Raw genomic sequence first — 15,293 nt, 5'->3', positions numbered from 1 at the left:
GGCTGCTGGAAACCCCATTCTTTCATAGGGAGTTGAAGGGTTTGAGGAGAAAGACCTGAAGTAGTCTTAGGTATATGCCTGTTTTGGAGTGAATAACATGTCATGGTTTTATTTACTTTATAAGACAGAAACTTGTGCATTAGCTAATCGGAGTACTTGGATCAGCCTTTGGAAACGACAGAATTTTTATTGTACTATGTAGGACAAAGAATCTTATGAAAACTTTGGCCAATGGTTGTATTTTAAGGCATGACAAATAACAACCAAGGTTGAAAGGCCGGCTTCATTAACTGATTATATGGGGTACTCCAAGTGTGATTTTGCTGATTAAAAATCTGTGTATAAAAACTACCTGTTTCTCAAGTTACTTGTAAAAATGTTTGTTTAGATTAATACAATGTGGGGGAAAGATCATGGAAAGTCACCCTCTCATTTGTTGAAGGGTCATCTTTTTATTTCCTCACAATTGTATCCTATTGTGCCCTGCCGCATGTTTTTTCCTGCTTGCCTTTTTTTCTTTCCCACCCTAGATGGAATTCTTACTCTTCTACAAATTCCCAGCTTATGTTCATCCAGATTCTTCTTATGGCTAACTAAAGCCTTGATGCAAGTCATCAGGGGCCATTCCATGGATTTCAACTGTTTTTTTTTTATCAGGGCCAATCCTTTTTGTTCAAATCAGTAGCATTTTAAACACTTTTCCTTAGAAATATTTGTTATAATATGATCTTTTCTTTCCTTTGCACTCCACCATCTTTAGCTATAGAATGTGAAATGTTGACATTGTCCCATGTCAGGATTTCCCCCATGAAAGGTAAATACGACAATGGAGATGTGGTAAGATTTTCCTGTGCAAAAAATCTCATAAGAGTGGGACCTGACTCCTCTCAATGTTATTACTTTGGATGGTTCCCAGCATCTCCAACATGTAAAGGTAAATATTTCCCTTAGGTTTATCTAAGTAGGATACCTATTAATAAATCTGGCTCTTCAATATTCTTAACCTCTTCTGTGGGCTCTTCCTGGAACCTAGCGTCTATTCCAATCTGAACCATCCCACCTATCCCCCTGTAAATTCATTCACTAACTGAGTGGTGCACAAACTTCTCCAGTAATGCCCCCTCTTACTATTCCCAGAATTTGTCATGTGCCTCCTCCATTACTTGTAATCTGATTAGATTGTGCATGCACCAGACTTGAAGGTCATGCTGGAAGGTGGAGGGGAAACACAGAGATGAGACCATACATTCATTGATTCAGTGTTAGAGCATCTGACTCACTCGAGAGGTCCTAGGTTCTCAATTGTTATATACATTGCTGGTTTGTCTTTTAATATCAATTATGAATCATTAAATACTTTTAAAATGAATGAGAATCCTTATTAATTTTAAAGGCATAGTAGGCCTACTGTGGTTATGAAATTTACCAAGTTCTTGAAAATAAGACAGCCTGTGCCTTTATTTATATGGTTTTTTATTAAAAGGACAAGGTCTCTTTGTGTCCCCCACATGTATCTCTTGCACCCTCTGCCATTTGTGCACCACTGCACTAACCCACTGTGTCTTCATTTCCCATTTGAAACTGTGAATTTATTTCCATTCATTTTGACTATAGTGAAACTGTCAGTTGTGTGAAATGGATCTCAAATAAGTTCAGGGCACTCATTTCCACCTGTGACCTAAAGTGGGATTTGAATCCAAATCTCCAGAGATATAAGGTTAATTAATTCATTAGTCAGCTGTGCACCTTTCTCCACTTGAAGCAATGAATTTGGTTTTATCAATATTTTTACTGTAGTCTATTTGTAATTGTGACAAATGTTATGTCAGTTGTTTATATGTAATCTTTTTGTGTTAGCGGAAACCCAAGTTTGTGGGGAACCAACCAGCATTACCAATGGGATTATTATCAGTGAATTTAATGAGAAATATCAACATGGTGACTCAGTGGAATATGAGTGCAACCGCAGGTTTAGAATGATTGGATTTAGAAAAATAGAATGTATTGATGGAGAATGGACATCTTCACCTTCTTGCATAGGTAAACTATATGTTTTTCGCATTCTTAGCATTAATATAGACTAATACTTTTCTATTTACACTTTTAGAGATTTTCCAAATCAATACTATACCTACTCAGATGTAACATATTGGTCAGTGTGTACATAGTTTCTGTACCACAGCCTTCTCTGTGATGCAATCAGACTTGTGCAAGTGTTTTTATTGCCTTGGGTTCTAAAATGCTGTGCAAGGGCCACTGTAATTTTCAGGGTCTTAAATCCTGGATGATCAAAAGTGCCCAAATTTCAATTTTGTGAGTTCCACATTGATAATTTACCTAATGCTGGAGAGCAACCCTCAGTATGTATGTTAACTAACATAGTTTTAAAAAATTAAAATAAATGCACAAAACTATAATATTTGCTTGTACTTGCAGCATATTTGGAATTCAAATAAAATTGTTTGTTGTTCAGTTTTATCTTCAATGAAAACCTCTAGTTATAGGAAATTACAGATGTTTTCATGGAATAAAAGGATGGTATGACTTTAAAAAAATCATAGACAAACAAAATCCAAAGTATTGACAGATCTACTAGAGCTTCTGTGATTGTCATGGCAAGTCTTGTGATTTGCGCTCTGGCCTGCTGAAATCATTAGTGGTTTCCATACTGACCTATCACAAATGTAAGGAAAGCAGTGTGGCAGCAGGCCTCATTTTAGCAATTTGTAAACTTAGTTTGGTTCCCAGATACTATTTTCTGTGCTTTGCCTTAAATACCCATAAGCAGAACTTTTGGTGAATACTATTGGATCACAGGTCAGTTGACAATTTCACTATCATCCTAACATGCTACTGAATGTTGTTTATCATTATTTATGGTGCACAATAGGTGCACATAGTAAGGTCCCTGTCCCAAGGAGTTTGAGAGAACTAAACACATGAAAAAGACTCCTTTAGCAGGTGATAGACAAGGAAGTGTAGAGGAGGACATTTATAATGAAGGGAGGGAAAGCTGCATACTGTATAATCAGTGGGAAGAAATTCTATTTGTAGGGGCAATGTGAAATGAAGTACAAAGCCAAGAGTGGAATATAAGATAAAGAGATTTAGAAGGATAGTAGGAATTTGGGATGGAGCAGTATAAGGAAATTTCATAGCCAAGGAAGAAGCTATGAATTATAAGACTGAAAATAAGGATCTCCAACTTAATGCAGAAAAAGAGAGCAAATAAATGAAGGGCTTTAAACAGGGGTGCGGTGAGGTGACATGGTCGCAGTAGCAGGGGAGCAGAGGCTGCAAATTAGAAGCAGGAAATTGAAGAATGTGGGGGTCAGGGAGTTTACAATTGTCAACATGGTGGGTAGCTGTGTGATTTTTCCCTTCTTGGATATGTGCACTGGAGATGGTAGGATATTTTTAAATTTTAAAGTGAGTATTAAGGGGGGGGTGTAGTTTAGTGTCATGATAGTAGTGAACATCTAGCAATTTGGAGCTTGATATTGTGCATTGATTTGATTTAAGATTTCTTTGCATTTTAGTGTTTTCATTCTTGTGAGGAAATACTATTAGAGCAATGCAAAGTTAATGTTTTTTTTTAGTGTGAAAATAAAGAGGAATAAGTGACAATCCTTACAAAGCAGAGTGCGAGCTGAAATACAGTCCTTGAAGATGGACAGGACTGGGAAGTTGTTATAGTTACAGAGAAGTGAGGGAGAGGACTTTGGAAGAAAGGCAAATCTTATTACAAACTAAGGGCCTAGTGCTGTGCCCCTACAAGTCAATCAGAGTTTCACTGCTAACTTTAATGAGAGCAAGGTTAGGCTCTTCTATGATGTGTTTTATATGTGACAAGAATATAATATAGAATATTTTTGCTCTTTTCCACAGAAGAGGAAAAACTTTGTAAAGAACCACCCAGTATTAACAACGGGAATGCTGTCAATGTAGTAGACCATCCCCCGTATCTTCATGGAGATACAGTGGAATATGAATGTGAAGAACACTATGTAACGGTTGGGCCAAAGACAGTGAAGTGTCTTAGTGGAGAATGGACATCTCCACCTTCATGTGCTAGTAAACCTTTTAGATAATACTTTAAGAATTAAACACAATTTCATTTAAGGTTTTATGGAGATTATTCATCAATATTTAGGCAGATACAGCTTATATAGACATTTCGAACCATTCTTTGCATACCATAGTTGATGCATTGGTTTGCTGCTGGGGGTTTTGATTTTATGATTTTTAGTTAGAAATTGCTAAGGTCCAGATCCTGAAAAGACTTATGACTGTGCTTAACTTTATACAAGGTGTCCCATTGTAGTCAATGGGGTATTCTCAATGTGAGCAAAGTTAAGCATGTGCGTAAAAGCATCAGTGGCTTTCAACGGGGTTTGCTTGACCCCCACCTCCCTTCAGTGTATCTTTCTAACGAAGGAACTCAGCATCTTTGGAAGCTTTAAGATGTAACAGAGTTTGGTGCACACTGTGCTAAGTACTTTACCTCTTTAGGTGCTATTTGGCTTTTTTAAATCTTTATGGAATTTTCTAACAACCTCTAATGCCAGGGTGTGAGATATTAATCATCTGACCTCTGGTAGGTCTAGATCAGCTCTTTTCATATCTGAACTATGTTTTTGGCTCCTTCCTCTAATTCTCCCATTTAGTTGCACAGTCTAATATAACATAGTATACACATTGTGAACGCTGGATAACTTAATATTTTATTTTTTTAAACCTAAAATATACTTTTCTTAGTTACAAAAATTTTAGTTGAGGTCAAGATATGCACCATGGGTCAGACCCTCAGCTGCTGTAAACTGTATTAGACCCTTTATACTAACAGAGGATCTGCCCTCATATATGTACAATTGAAGGTTTGTGTTACTGAATAAGAGTTAATCTGTGCTCTATCCTTGCCTCCCTTTCAACATAATAAATTGTATATTTATCCATTATTTGCAATGATTTAAAACAATAATGCTTTATTTACAATTATGTGGAGGACTTCATCTGACCTAACAAACAGAGTTTGCTTAGCTTACACAGTTATTAGACAAGCTTTCATTATAACTGTCAGAAACCGCTGATCAAGCCGCAAGACTTGGTTCAGCACATCAACTTTCAATCTCAGATGCATCTTCCTGGGATACTGATTGTTTGTCTGAAATAATTTGTTTATATGGATAAAACCTCTGGTACTTATAGTTCTAAAAATATGAGGTCTTTCATTTGTGCACATCTCTCTACGCAGTTGTGGTGTTTAAAAAAAAATAGAAAAAAAAGAAATGAAATTCTAGTGTTGCTGTTATTTCACACAATGAAAGGGATGCGTTCACCTTAAAAATCATACATCTTCCAGAAAATATTTCCCTCTTATTGTTACTAGTACACAAACTGAAAACATTTTGGAAAAAAAAATTTCTTTGATCTCTTTCTGTTCTATTAACTTTAGAGATTACTTATAACAAAGGTAGATAAAATATTTTCACATGGGCATGTATTTGCAAGTTGAATGCCTGCCTTTAAATGGATATTTACTTGAGACATCCTTTGAGTTATAGCATATTTTAATTTTTGCGTTATATTTTATTTAGATCAATTTGCTCCATGTAAATTTCCAGAGAATTCTGATAATATAGCTATTTTACAAACTGACACCAAGAAAAAGATCTATAAGCAGAATGAACGTATCATTTACCAATGTATATCAGATGCCAGAAACTTTAAGCAAGCAACTTGTACAAATGGGGAATGGTCACCCAAACTTGACTGCATAGGTAAGCTTAATTTGGTTCCCAGATACTATTGTTCTTTTCTATACAGATTGTTCTTTTCTAATTATTATAATTACCAAGTATTACATCTACCTTTAGTCTTAGTGAATTTCAGTAGTTTGAAGAAACAACTGGTTCAATCATTAAAACATAAATCTGTTTATATGCCAAAGGATAGAAAAGATAACTTGCTGCTTTTAAATTACAGGAATATTTTGACATTCTGTAAACAATTGACTGGTATGAAGATCAGAATATTTCATTCCAGCATATCCTTACAGAATTTTCCTTAGGAAAACAAATCTCTCTGCATACATTCGTAAGATTTACAATAAAGTTAAAGACATTTTATTAGGAGGGCTCTGAGGGCAGAGCCTAGCAGCAATGAAATCAACATATGAAGATCTAGCTTTGGAGAGGAGAATTCCTTAGATTTCCTGTAAAAATTCATTCCCGAAGGATCAAAAAGATCTTTTCTTACCAGTAAGAAATTTGCAAAAATAAATAAATAAATTTATATCTGAGTGGTCTGATATCTTCAAACCACAAACTCTTAGATTATAGTATCATGCCAGAGCTATTCTGTTCTTTAGGAATTGTAGCAGGTGAAAAAGGGGGCTCCAAAAAGATTTGTTACATGTTAAAGTTGGTAGTTTACAAAATCTGTGCTCCCTGTGGCAGAAAAGTTAGATTCAGTATCTTGAGTGTTAGACTCTCAAGTGATGGGCTGAACAACATCTGAGGCTTTCCTGGTCTTAATCCCAATTTTCACTTGGTTCTTCTTCGAGAGGTGTCCCTGTGGGTGCTCCACTCCAGGTGTAGGTGTATCCCTGCGCCTTCGCTTGGAGAGTTTTACAGCAGTGCCCATACGGGTCGAGCACACGCAGTGCTTGCCTCATGCGCCATTGTCTGTTGAAGTGTCGCGTGCGCAACCCGGACTCCTCAGTTCCTTCTCAACCATCTCCGGCCTGAGACAGAGCTCCACAGTCCCATTCATATGTAGTTTTTAGTGAGATTTGTAAATAGTTATTTAGTGTTAGACAGTTTATACCATTAGTATTTTAGTGCCAAGTTTCATTTCTTTCTTTATTTCCTCCACCCCAAAAAATACATTTCTTTCAACCCGTAGTTAGATACTAGCCCCTATTATGCCGGGCTCATGGATTTCAAAAGGTGCACTTCACTTAGAGAAGTGATGCCAGTGTCAGATGGACACTCACAATGTGTCCACTGTCTGGGTTAATCCCATTTTCCCCAGAAGTTTGCCCATTGCAGCAGACTTAAAGCTCGGGCAGGAAGAGACAGGGATCTGAGGCTGAAACTCATACTCATGGAGCAGAGTCCATACGAGCAGCAACAACCACAGAGGCAAAGACAAAGGCCGCAACGTCATTGCCAACCACCAGCAACGGCATCTCAGACTCCTTCCTCCAATAAACAAATCTAAAGCTTTGGTCGAGGGCCTAGAAGACCTTTCGCTGGTTCCAATGCATGGTGCTATCATCCAACTCTTTGGAGACTGTTTACACCTCTTATGCATCAAGTGGTCAGCTATTACCACCGACAAATGGGCCCTAGAAGTCATCCACTCGGGCTATATCATCCCTTTCCTTTCCATACCCACCACCAACCCTCCCCCAACCCATCCCTCAGAGACACATTACATGAACTACTGTTGTGCTGAGAGGTAGAACATCTCCTCCAATTTGGGGCAGTGGAGTTGGTCCACGAACAACACAGGAAAAAGGGATTTTACTCCCACTACTTTTTAACGCAAAAGAAAAGTGCGGGATGGCGACCCATCCTCGACCTCAGGTGACTAAACAAGTTCATAAGGAAGCAAAGATTTCGGATGGTCACTCTAACAACTATCATAACAGTGCTGGAACAAGGGGACTGGTTTTCAGCACTCGACCTTCAAGATGCCTTTTTTCAGCACTCGACCTTCAAGATGCCTTTTTTCATGTGATGATACACCCCGCTCACGGTTTCTCAGATTTATGTTAGGCACAGACCACTACCAATACAAGGTGCTACCTTTTGGCCTCTCAACAGCACCACTATCTGTTCCAAGATCCTTGCAATGGTGGCAAGATCTTTGCAGTGGCAAGAAGAAGGTCAGGGAAAGTGTTGGCCCCTTACTGAATGGAGGAGGCAACCTAGTGACAGAGGATGTGGAAAAAGCTAATGTACTCAATGCTTTTTTCGTCTCTGTCCTCACGAACAAGGTCAGCACCCAGACTACTGCACTGGGCAGTACAGTATGGGGTGGAGGTGACCAGCCCTCTGTGGAGAAAGAAGAGATTCAGGACTATTTAGAAAAGCTGGACGAGCACAAATCCATGGGGCCAGATGCCCTGCATCCGAGGGTGCTAAAGGAGTTGGCAGATATGATTTCAGAGCCATTGGCCATTATCTTTGAAAGCTCATGGCAATCAGGCGAGGTCCCGGATGACTGGAAAAAGGCTAATGGAGTGCCCATCTATAAAAAAGGGAAGAAGGAGGATCTGGGGATCTACAGGCCAGTCAGCCTCACCTCAGTCCCTGGAAAAATCATGGAGCAGGTTCTCAAGGAATCAATTCTGAACCACTTCAAGGAGAGGAAAGTGATAAGGAACAATCAGCATGGAGTCACCAAGGGCAAGTCATACCTGACTAACCTAATTGCCTTCTATGATGAGATAACTGGCTCTGTGGATGAGGGGAAAGCAGTGGCCATGTTATTCCTTGACTTTAGCAAAGCTTTTGACAGTCTCCCACAGTATTCTTGCCAGCAAGTTAAAGAAGTATGGGCTGGATGAACGGACTATAGGGTGGATAGAAAGCTGGCTAGATGGTCAGGCTCAACGGGTAGTGATCAATGGCTCCATGTCTAGTTGGCAGCCGGTATCAAGCGGAGGTCCCCAAGGGTCAGTCCTGGGGCCGGTTTTGTTCAATATCTTCATTAATGATCTGGAGGATGGCGTGGTTAGCACCCTCATCAAGTTTGCAGATGACACTAAACTGGAAGGAGTGGTAGATACGCTGGAGGGTAGGGAAAGGATACAGAGGGACCTAGACAAATTAGAGGTTTGGGCCAAAAGAAATCTGATGACGTTCAACAAGGAAAAGTGCAGAGTCCTGCACTTAGGAAGGAAGAATCTCATGCACTGCTACAGACTAGGGACCGAGTGGCTAGGCAGCAGTTCTGCAGAAAAGGACCTAGGGGTTATGGTGGACGAGAAGCTGGATATGAGTCAACAGTGTGCCCTTGTTGCCAAGAAGGCTAACAGCATTTTGGGCTGTATAAGTAGGAGCATTGCCAGCAGATCGAGGGATGTGATCATTCCCCTCTATTTGGCATTGGTGAGGCCTCATCTGGAGTACTGTGTCTAGTTTTGGGCCCCACACTACAAGAAGGATGTGGAAAAATTGGAAAGAGTCCAGCGGAAGGCAACAAAAATGATTAGGGGGCTGAAGCACATGACTTATGAGGAGAAGGCTGAGGGAACTGGGATTATTTAGTCTGCAGAAGAGAAGAATGAGGGGGGATTTGATAGCTGCTTTCAACTACCTGAAAGGGGGTTCCAAAGAGGATGGATCTAGACTGTTCTCAGTGATACCAGAGGATAGAACAAAGAGTAATGGTCTCAAGTTACAGTGGGGGAAGTTTAGGTTTAGGTTGGATATTAGGAAGGACATTTGTAGGGTGGTGAAACACTGGAATGGGTTACCTAGTGAGGTGTTGGAATCTCTGTCCTTAGAGGTTTTTTTAAGGTCAGGCATGACAAAGCCCTGGCTGGGATGATTTAGTTGGGGATTAGGTCCTGCTTTGAGCAGGGGGGTTGGACTAGATGACCTCCTGAGGTCCCTTCCAACCCTGATATTCTATTATTCTATTATTCTAATGGCTCATCTGAGGAAGGAAGGAGTAATTATATTCTCTTACCTGGACAATTGCCTCCTCTAGGCACAGACTCGATTGGAAGCCATTCACTCCACGCAATGGCAAATGGCAATAAACTGTTTCCACAGCTTCGGCCTCCAAGTAAACACAAAGAAATCAATGATAGAACCTGGTTGGTATTCATTGGCGCCTATCTCAACTCTACGACAGTGAGGGCATCACTTCCGCAGGACAGATTCGACTCCATACGAACAATCGTAGCCATAGTGTGCAGCAGCACACAAACCACAGACCATGAATGCTTACCACTTTTGCGCCACATGGCAGCATGAATATTTGTGGTCAAACATGCACGTTTGCACATGCGATGCCTGTAGGGACGGCTATCAATAGTGTACAAACCAAAAAAGCACAACATGAACATCCACTTAACAATGCCCCACAAGCTCAAAGAATCATTAACCTAGTGGATTCACCCACACAACCGATGCTCGGGGAGACCATTCACACAGGAACCCCCATCACAATTGCTCATGACAGATGTCTCCCTCGTGGGATGGGGAGCACACATGCAACATAAGAACATAAGAACGGCCATACTGGGTCAGACCAAAGGTCCATCTAGCCCAGTATCCTGTCTTCTGACAGTGGCCAATGCCAGGTGCCCCAGAGGGAATGAACAGAACAGGTAGTCATCAAGTGATCAATCACCTGTTACTCATTCCCAGCTTCTGGCAAACAGAGGCTAGGGACATCATCCCAGCCCATCCTGGCTAATAGCCATTGATGGACCTATCCTCCATGAATTTATCTAGTTCTTCTTTGAACCCTGTTATGGTCTTGGCCTTCACAACATCCCCTGGCAAAGAGTTCCACAGGTTGACTGTGCATTGTGTGAAGAAATACTTCCTTTTATTTGTTTTAAATCTGCTGACTATTAATTTCATTTGGTGATCCCTAGTTCTTGTGTTATGAGAAGTAGTAAACAACACTTCTTTATCTATTTTCTCTATATCAGTCATGATTTTATAGACCTCAATCATATCTCCCCTTAGCCATCTCTTTTCCAAGCTGAAAAGTCCCAGTCTTATTAATCTCTCCTCATTCGGAAGCCACGCCACGCTTCTAATAATTTTTGTTGCCCTTTTCTGAACCTTTTCCAATTCCAATATATCTTTTTTGAGATGGGGCGACCACATCTGCATACAGTATTCAAAATGTTGGCATACCATGGATTTATATAGAGGCAACATGATATTGCCCACCTCATGAACTATGGTCCACAACAGAGATCAGGTTACACATAAATCTCTGGAACTTCGCGCTGCCTGCCTCCACTTCCTACCATTCATACAAAACCAACACATACAAGTGATGACCGATAACAGGCCAGCCATCACATCCATGAGACATGTGGGGGAGATAGGGGCGCTTATGGCTGCTCCCCCTTATACTATCTTTTTTAAGGATGAAGTTATGTTATGCACTGTAGTGAGTCGGTGTGGCTCCCCTCCTGCCCAGAAGAGGGAGCCCACGTGCAGGCACCAGAGTGGGTGGGACCACCACCGCCTGTTCCCGCCCCCCGGAAGTCAAGGGGCGGGACAGGAAGTATAAAGGCCGGCCGCCAGAGCTCAGTCGGCGGCCAGCCACCGCAGGGAGCAGACGTGTGGCCGGGAGCTCCCGGCCAGGAGACCGCCGAAGACCGAGGCCTGGACCCTAGCTGGCCCGAGCACGCTACGAGGAGGAGCCACCGGAACCCGTCCGCTCCCGTCACTGGGAGAATCCCTGGGAACCCCACCCCACCAACCCTGAGGGTGAGACTGTACCCAAACCCCTCCGCCCCTGCTGCTACCCAGAGGAGCCGCCTGAGGACCGTTGGCCTGACTTCCCGGCAGAGCTACCGGACCTGCCACCGAGCCCTGGCAGAGAGGAGCCCATGCAGATGGACTGGCCCGAGCCCGGCGCGACGAACGAGGTAGGCTTTGAGGGGGATCGTGGAAGTAGCCCGGGGGTAGCCGACCCCGGTCCGGCTGCAACCGAGTGTGAGCCTATGTCAGTGTGTTGCGGTCTGGATACCCCACTGACCAGTAGCGGCAGTAACCGCTGCTAGGGCCCCGGGCTGGAACGCAGTGGAGTGGGTGGGCCTGCGTTCCCCCCTGCCACCCCCGCTCACGGGTGGCAGGCTTCCCCCTCACCCAACGCTCAGCTACAGAAAGCCTAGGCGTGCCTTACCTGGGCTCTGAACTGTTTGCTCGCTCAGCCCCTGCAAACAAGGGCCTGAGCTTAACTGTGTTTGCCCCGCCCTGATCCAGGGCCTGGGCTCTGAACTGTTTGCTCGCACACCCCCCTGCAAACAAGGGCTTGAGCCTAACTGTGTTTGCCCCGCCCTGATCCAGGGCCTGTGCTCTGAACTATTTGCTCGCTCAGCCCCTGCAAACAAGGGCCTGAGCTTAACTGTGTTTGCCCCGCCCTGATCCAGGGCCTGGGCTCTGAACTATTTGCTCGCTCAGCCCCTGCCAACAAGGGCCTGAGCTTAACTGTGTTTGCCCCGCCCTGATCCAGGGCCTGGGCTCTGAACTGTTTGCTCCGCCCCTGCAGTCAAGGGCCTGAGCTTTAACTGTGGTTGCTCCGGCCCTGCACCAAAGAGCCGGAGCTTCGGGACTAACTGACTGCTTGTTCCCACAGTAGTGAGTTGGTGTGGCTCCCCTCCTGCCCGGAAGGGTCGAGCCCCGGCTAAGACCTACTACATGCACCCATCCCAAATTCTTACCCAAGGTGCACTCGTCCTTCCACATTAATGAACCTCTGCAGCTCCCAACTTTCTTCCCCAAGCCACATGTGAATTCGTTTGCAGTGACCATGCATACCCTGGATGTTAGAAGGGCTTTGGCCTTTTATCTGGACAGAACGAAACCATTTCAGGCTAGTCCTAAACTCTCGTATCCATAGTGGAATGGTCCAAGGGAGCACTCATATCTACACAGAGGCTCTCTAAATGGATATCTGGATGCATTTGACTATGCTATCAGCTAAAAGGCACTCAGCCTCCAGCAACCATTAGGGCGCATTCCACGAGGTCCGTGTCGATGTCCACGGTGTTTCTAAACAATGTCCAATTGGTAGACTTTGCAAGGCTGCCACCCAGGCATCCAAACACACTTTTGCCAAACATTACGCTATCTCGCAAGCCCCTAAAACAGATACTCAACTTGGCCAAGCGGTACTTTCCAGTATTTTATTTTCGACTCCAAAGCCCCGACCACCCTAAAGGGCACTGCTTTACAGTGGAGTGGAGCATCCACAGGGACACCTCTCGAAGAAGAAGAGATGGTTACTCACCTTGTGCAGTAACTGAGGTTCTTCGAGGTGGATGGCCCAGTGGGTGCTCCACTACCCACCCTCCTCCCCTCTACTTCAGAGCTGGATACTGGCTCTGAGGTGGAGAAGGAAATGAGGAGTCCGGGTCATGCACACAACACTTCAAGAGAGAACGGCGCATGAGGTAGGCACCATGAGTAAACTTCTCTTCAGAATAATAAAGGAGAAAAAAGGTTTGACTCAATCCACAACAATAGGAATTACTAGGTTCTTTGTCTGTTTGACAGAAAGAGAATCCTGAAGACTAGTAGGGCTGCATATTGCATCACTTACTAAAGCGGCAAGTTCCTGGTTTTATTTCCTAATCTGATGCCTATTAAAAAAGCCCAGATCAAAGGTTATGTCCTCAATGAGCATTTGGAGTAAGCAAGAGATTTCTACTCCCTGTTAAGTTTAATATTGCTCATGAGGAAAAAGTTAATTCTTTTTGGATAAGTTAATTCTTTTTGGGACACTAAAGTCCTGATAGAAAATATCAAGACTAATGTCTTCTTCTCCCTAAGGCCCTGATTCTGGAAAGCATCCCTATTCGGGACAGCACGTAAGCACATGCCTAAGTCCCCTAGAAGTCAATGTGCTTAAGTGCTTTCCTTAATCTGGACCTAAATGCCTCAATGAAGGAGGAACATCTAACCTATATTCTGTCTCCTATGGCATGGAACAGCAACAAGACACTTCAGGATTGTTTTCCTTGTTTGGTCTGGGTTTTTTAATTCTTCATACTGTGGACAGACTTAATATCCATTCTGCATTGCTGTGTGCTTTTTACTTTGATTCTTAATTTGGTTTGCACACCAGTGAAGACATAGAAGAATATTGTTATACCATCTGTGGTCCCTGTTATGTTTTATTCCTAGGACTTAATTGAGATATAGGCTAAATATATAAAAAAAATTATTTTGGTAATTTAGCTTGAATCGAGAAAATTTGAATGTTTTAAATGACTGAAAGGTATTTGTAGTTTGAATAGTATCCCTGTCTCCAAAGTGACTACATACAATGTATATATATTTTATAAAACATATTATATGTTTAGAGAGAGAGGAGTGTGTGTGTGTGTGTGTGTGTACACAAAATATTTTTTAAAGGTGATAGTGGGTTGAGGTAATGTCCAGTGATTATAGGTAAAACTTACACCAGTTTAGAAACAACTCACTGAAATGTATGCTGAAACCAGAATTTAGTGCGTGGGCTAGAACAGAAGGAGTTGTGTTTAATATATGCAATGAAGCAGAAATGACACTGGAGCAGCTATTTAGATGTTTGTGACCCTGATTCACTGGACATTCCTCATCCACTCTGGTGCTAGCAACCAAGTTCTCAGACAGATATTTTAGAAGAAAACCTGTGCAATGTATAGCAGCACTGCCCCAGCTACAAGCCCTCCTTTGTGCCCCTCCAGCTACTCTAGCCATTGAGCTAGGTCAGAGCTAGGTCTTCTCCCACACTCTATTACAGGCAGAGCTGGTTGTCTGACACTTCCTATTCTAAGACCATATTTTCAAACTTTAATTATTTAGGCCAAAATTTTCCACACCAGGTATCTGCCTCAGGCTGATTTTTTTTTCCACCTCTTCGAATAGTTTATCACACTACTTCAGCCATTTCTAAGAATGCAAATAAGATACATTATTTTGCCCATGAGAAAACATTCTTGCAACTTTTTCTTAGAACAGCTCTAGCACCTCCATGTTTTGAAGGAGGAATTTGAAAATTGTAAGGGGAGTGGCCTTTGGATCAGGGATGTACCTTTTGTCAGAACTATGAAAACCTGCCCAAATTTGGCCAAGTTTTTATAAATCTTTGAAAAAATCTTATTTTGCATGTGCTCAGTAGAGACTTTTCACAGAATTTAGCTGTGAGTCTCTAAGGATTCTGCTCACCGTCCATCCCTTGACAGTTCCTATCTGCTGACCATACTGTGAGCGCACCATTCTCACGGAGTGATTGATAACAGTCCAACGCAGGCTGAAAGGGTGAAGTCATATTCATTTTTATTCTATACTGGTGTGGGACTGGACACCAGAACTGAGAGTAGGGAGACTATCTTTCTTGTACTCTTTGTGACCCTCTTACTGGCTACAGGTAGAATGGAGGAGGAAGCTCCCTGACTCCAATATAGAAGGGGCACGAGCTGGACTGGGGAAGGGGAAGAAGTATATTGGAACAAGAGTGGAGGCTGTAAGGGTTAGAAGAAAGAGAGAAACTGGGACTTGGAACTAGGGTTTTGGGAGGGGAAATTGCAGCATGTT

The 15,293-nt window shown here is 42.5% G+C and overlaps 1 protein-coding gene across 4 annotated transcripts in view; it reads left to right on the top strand.

Moving 5' to 3' along the window:
- LOC101939299 (complement factor H) overlaps positions 1–15,293 on the top strand; it is a 115,759-nt gene that overhangs the window by 60,454 nt on the left and 40,012 nt on the right. For all 4 annotated transcript variants that reach the window (XM_065554414.1, XM_065554417.1, XM_065554413.1 and 1 more), the window contains 4 exons: positions 761–934; positions 1,858–2,040; positions 3,889–4,074; positions 5,598–5,780. In XM_065554414.1, the coding sequence (XP_065410486.1) occupies positions 761–934; positions 1,858–2,040; positions 3,889–4,074; positions 5,598–5,780 (726 nt within the window). The remainder of the gene's footprint in view (positions 1–760; positions 935–1,857; positions 2,041–3,888; positions 4,075–5,597; positions 5,781–15,293) is intronic.

The sequence above is a fragment of the Chrysemys picta genome, chromosome 8 (assembly GCF_011386835.1).
Source record: "Chrysemys picta bellii isolate R12L10 chromosome 8, ASM1138683v2, whole genome shotgun sequence".
Classification (NCBI taxonomy): Eukaryota; Metazoa; Chordata; order Testudines; family Emydidae; genus Chrysemys; species Chrysemys picta.
This window is presented reverse-complemented; position numbering and strand designations above follow the sequence as displayed.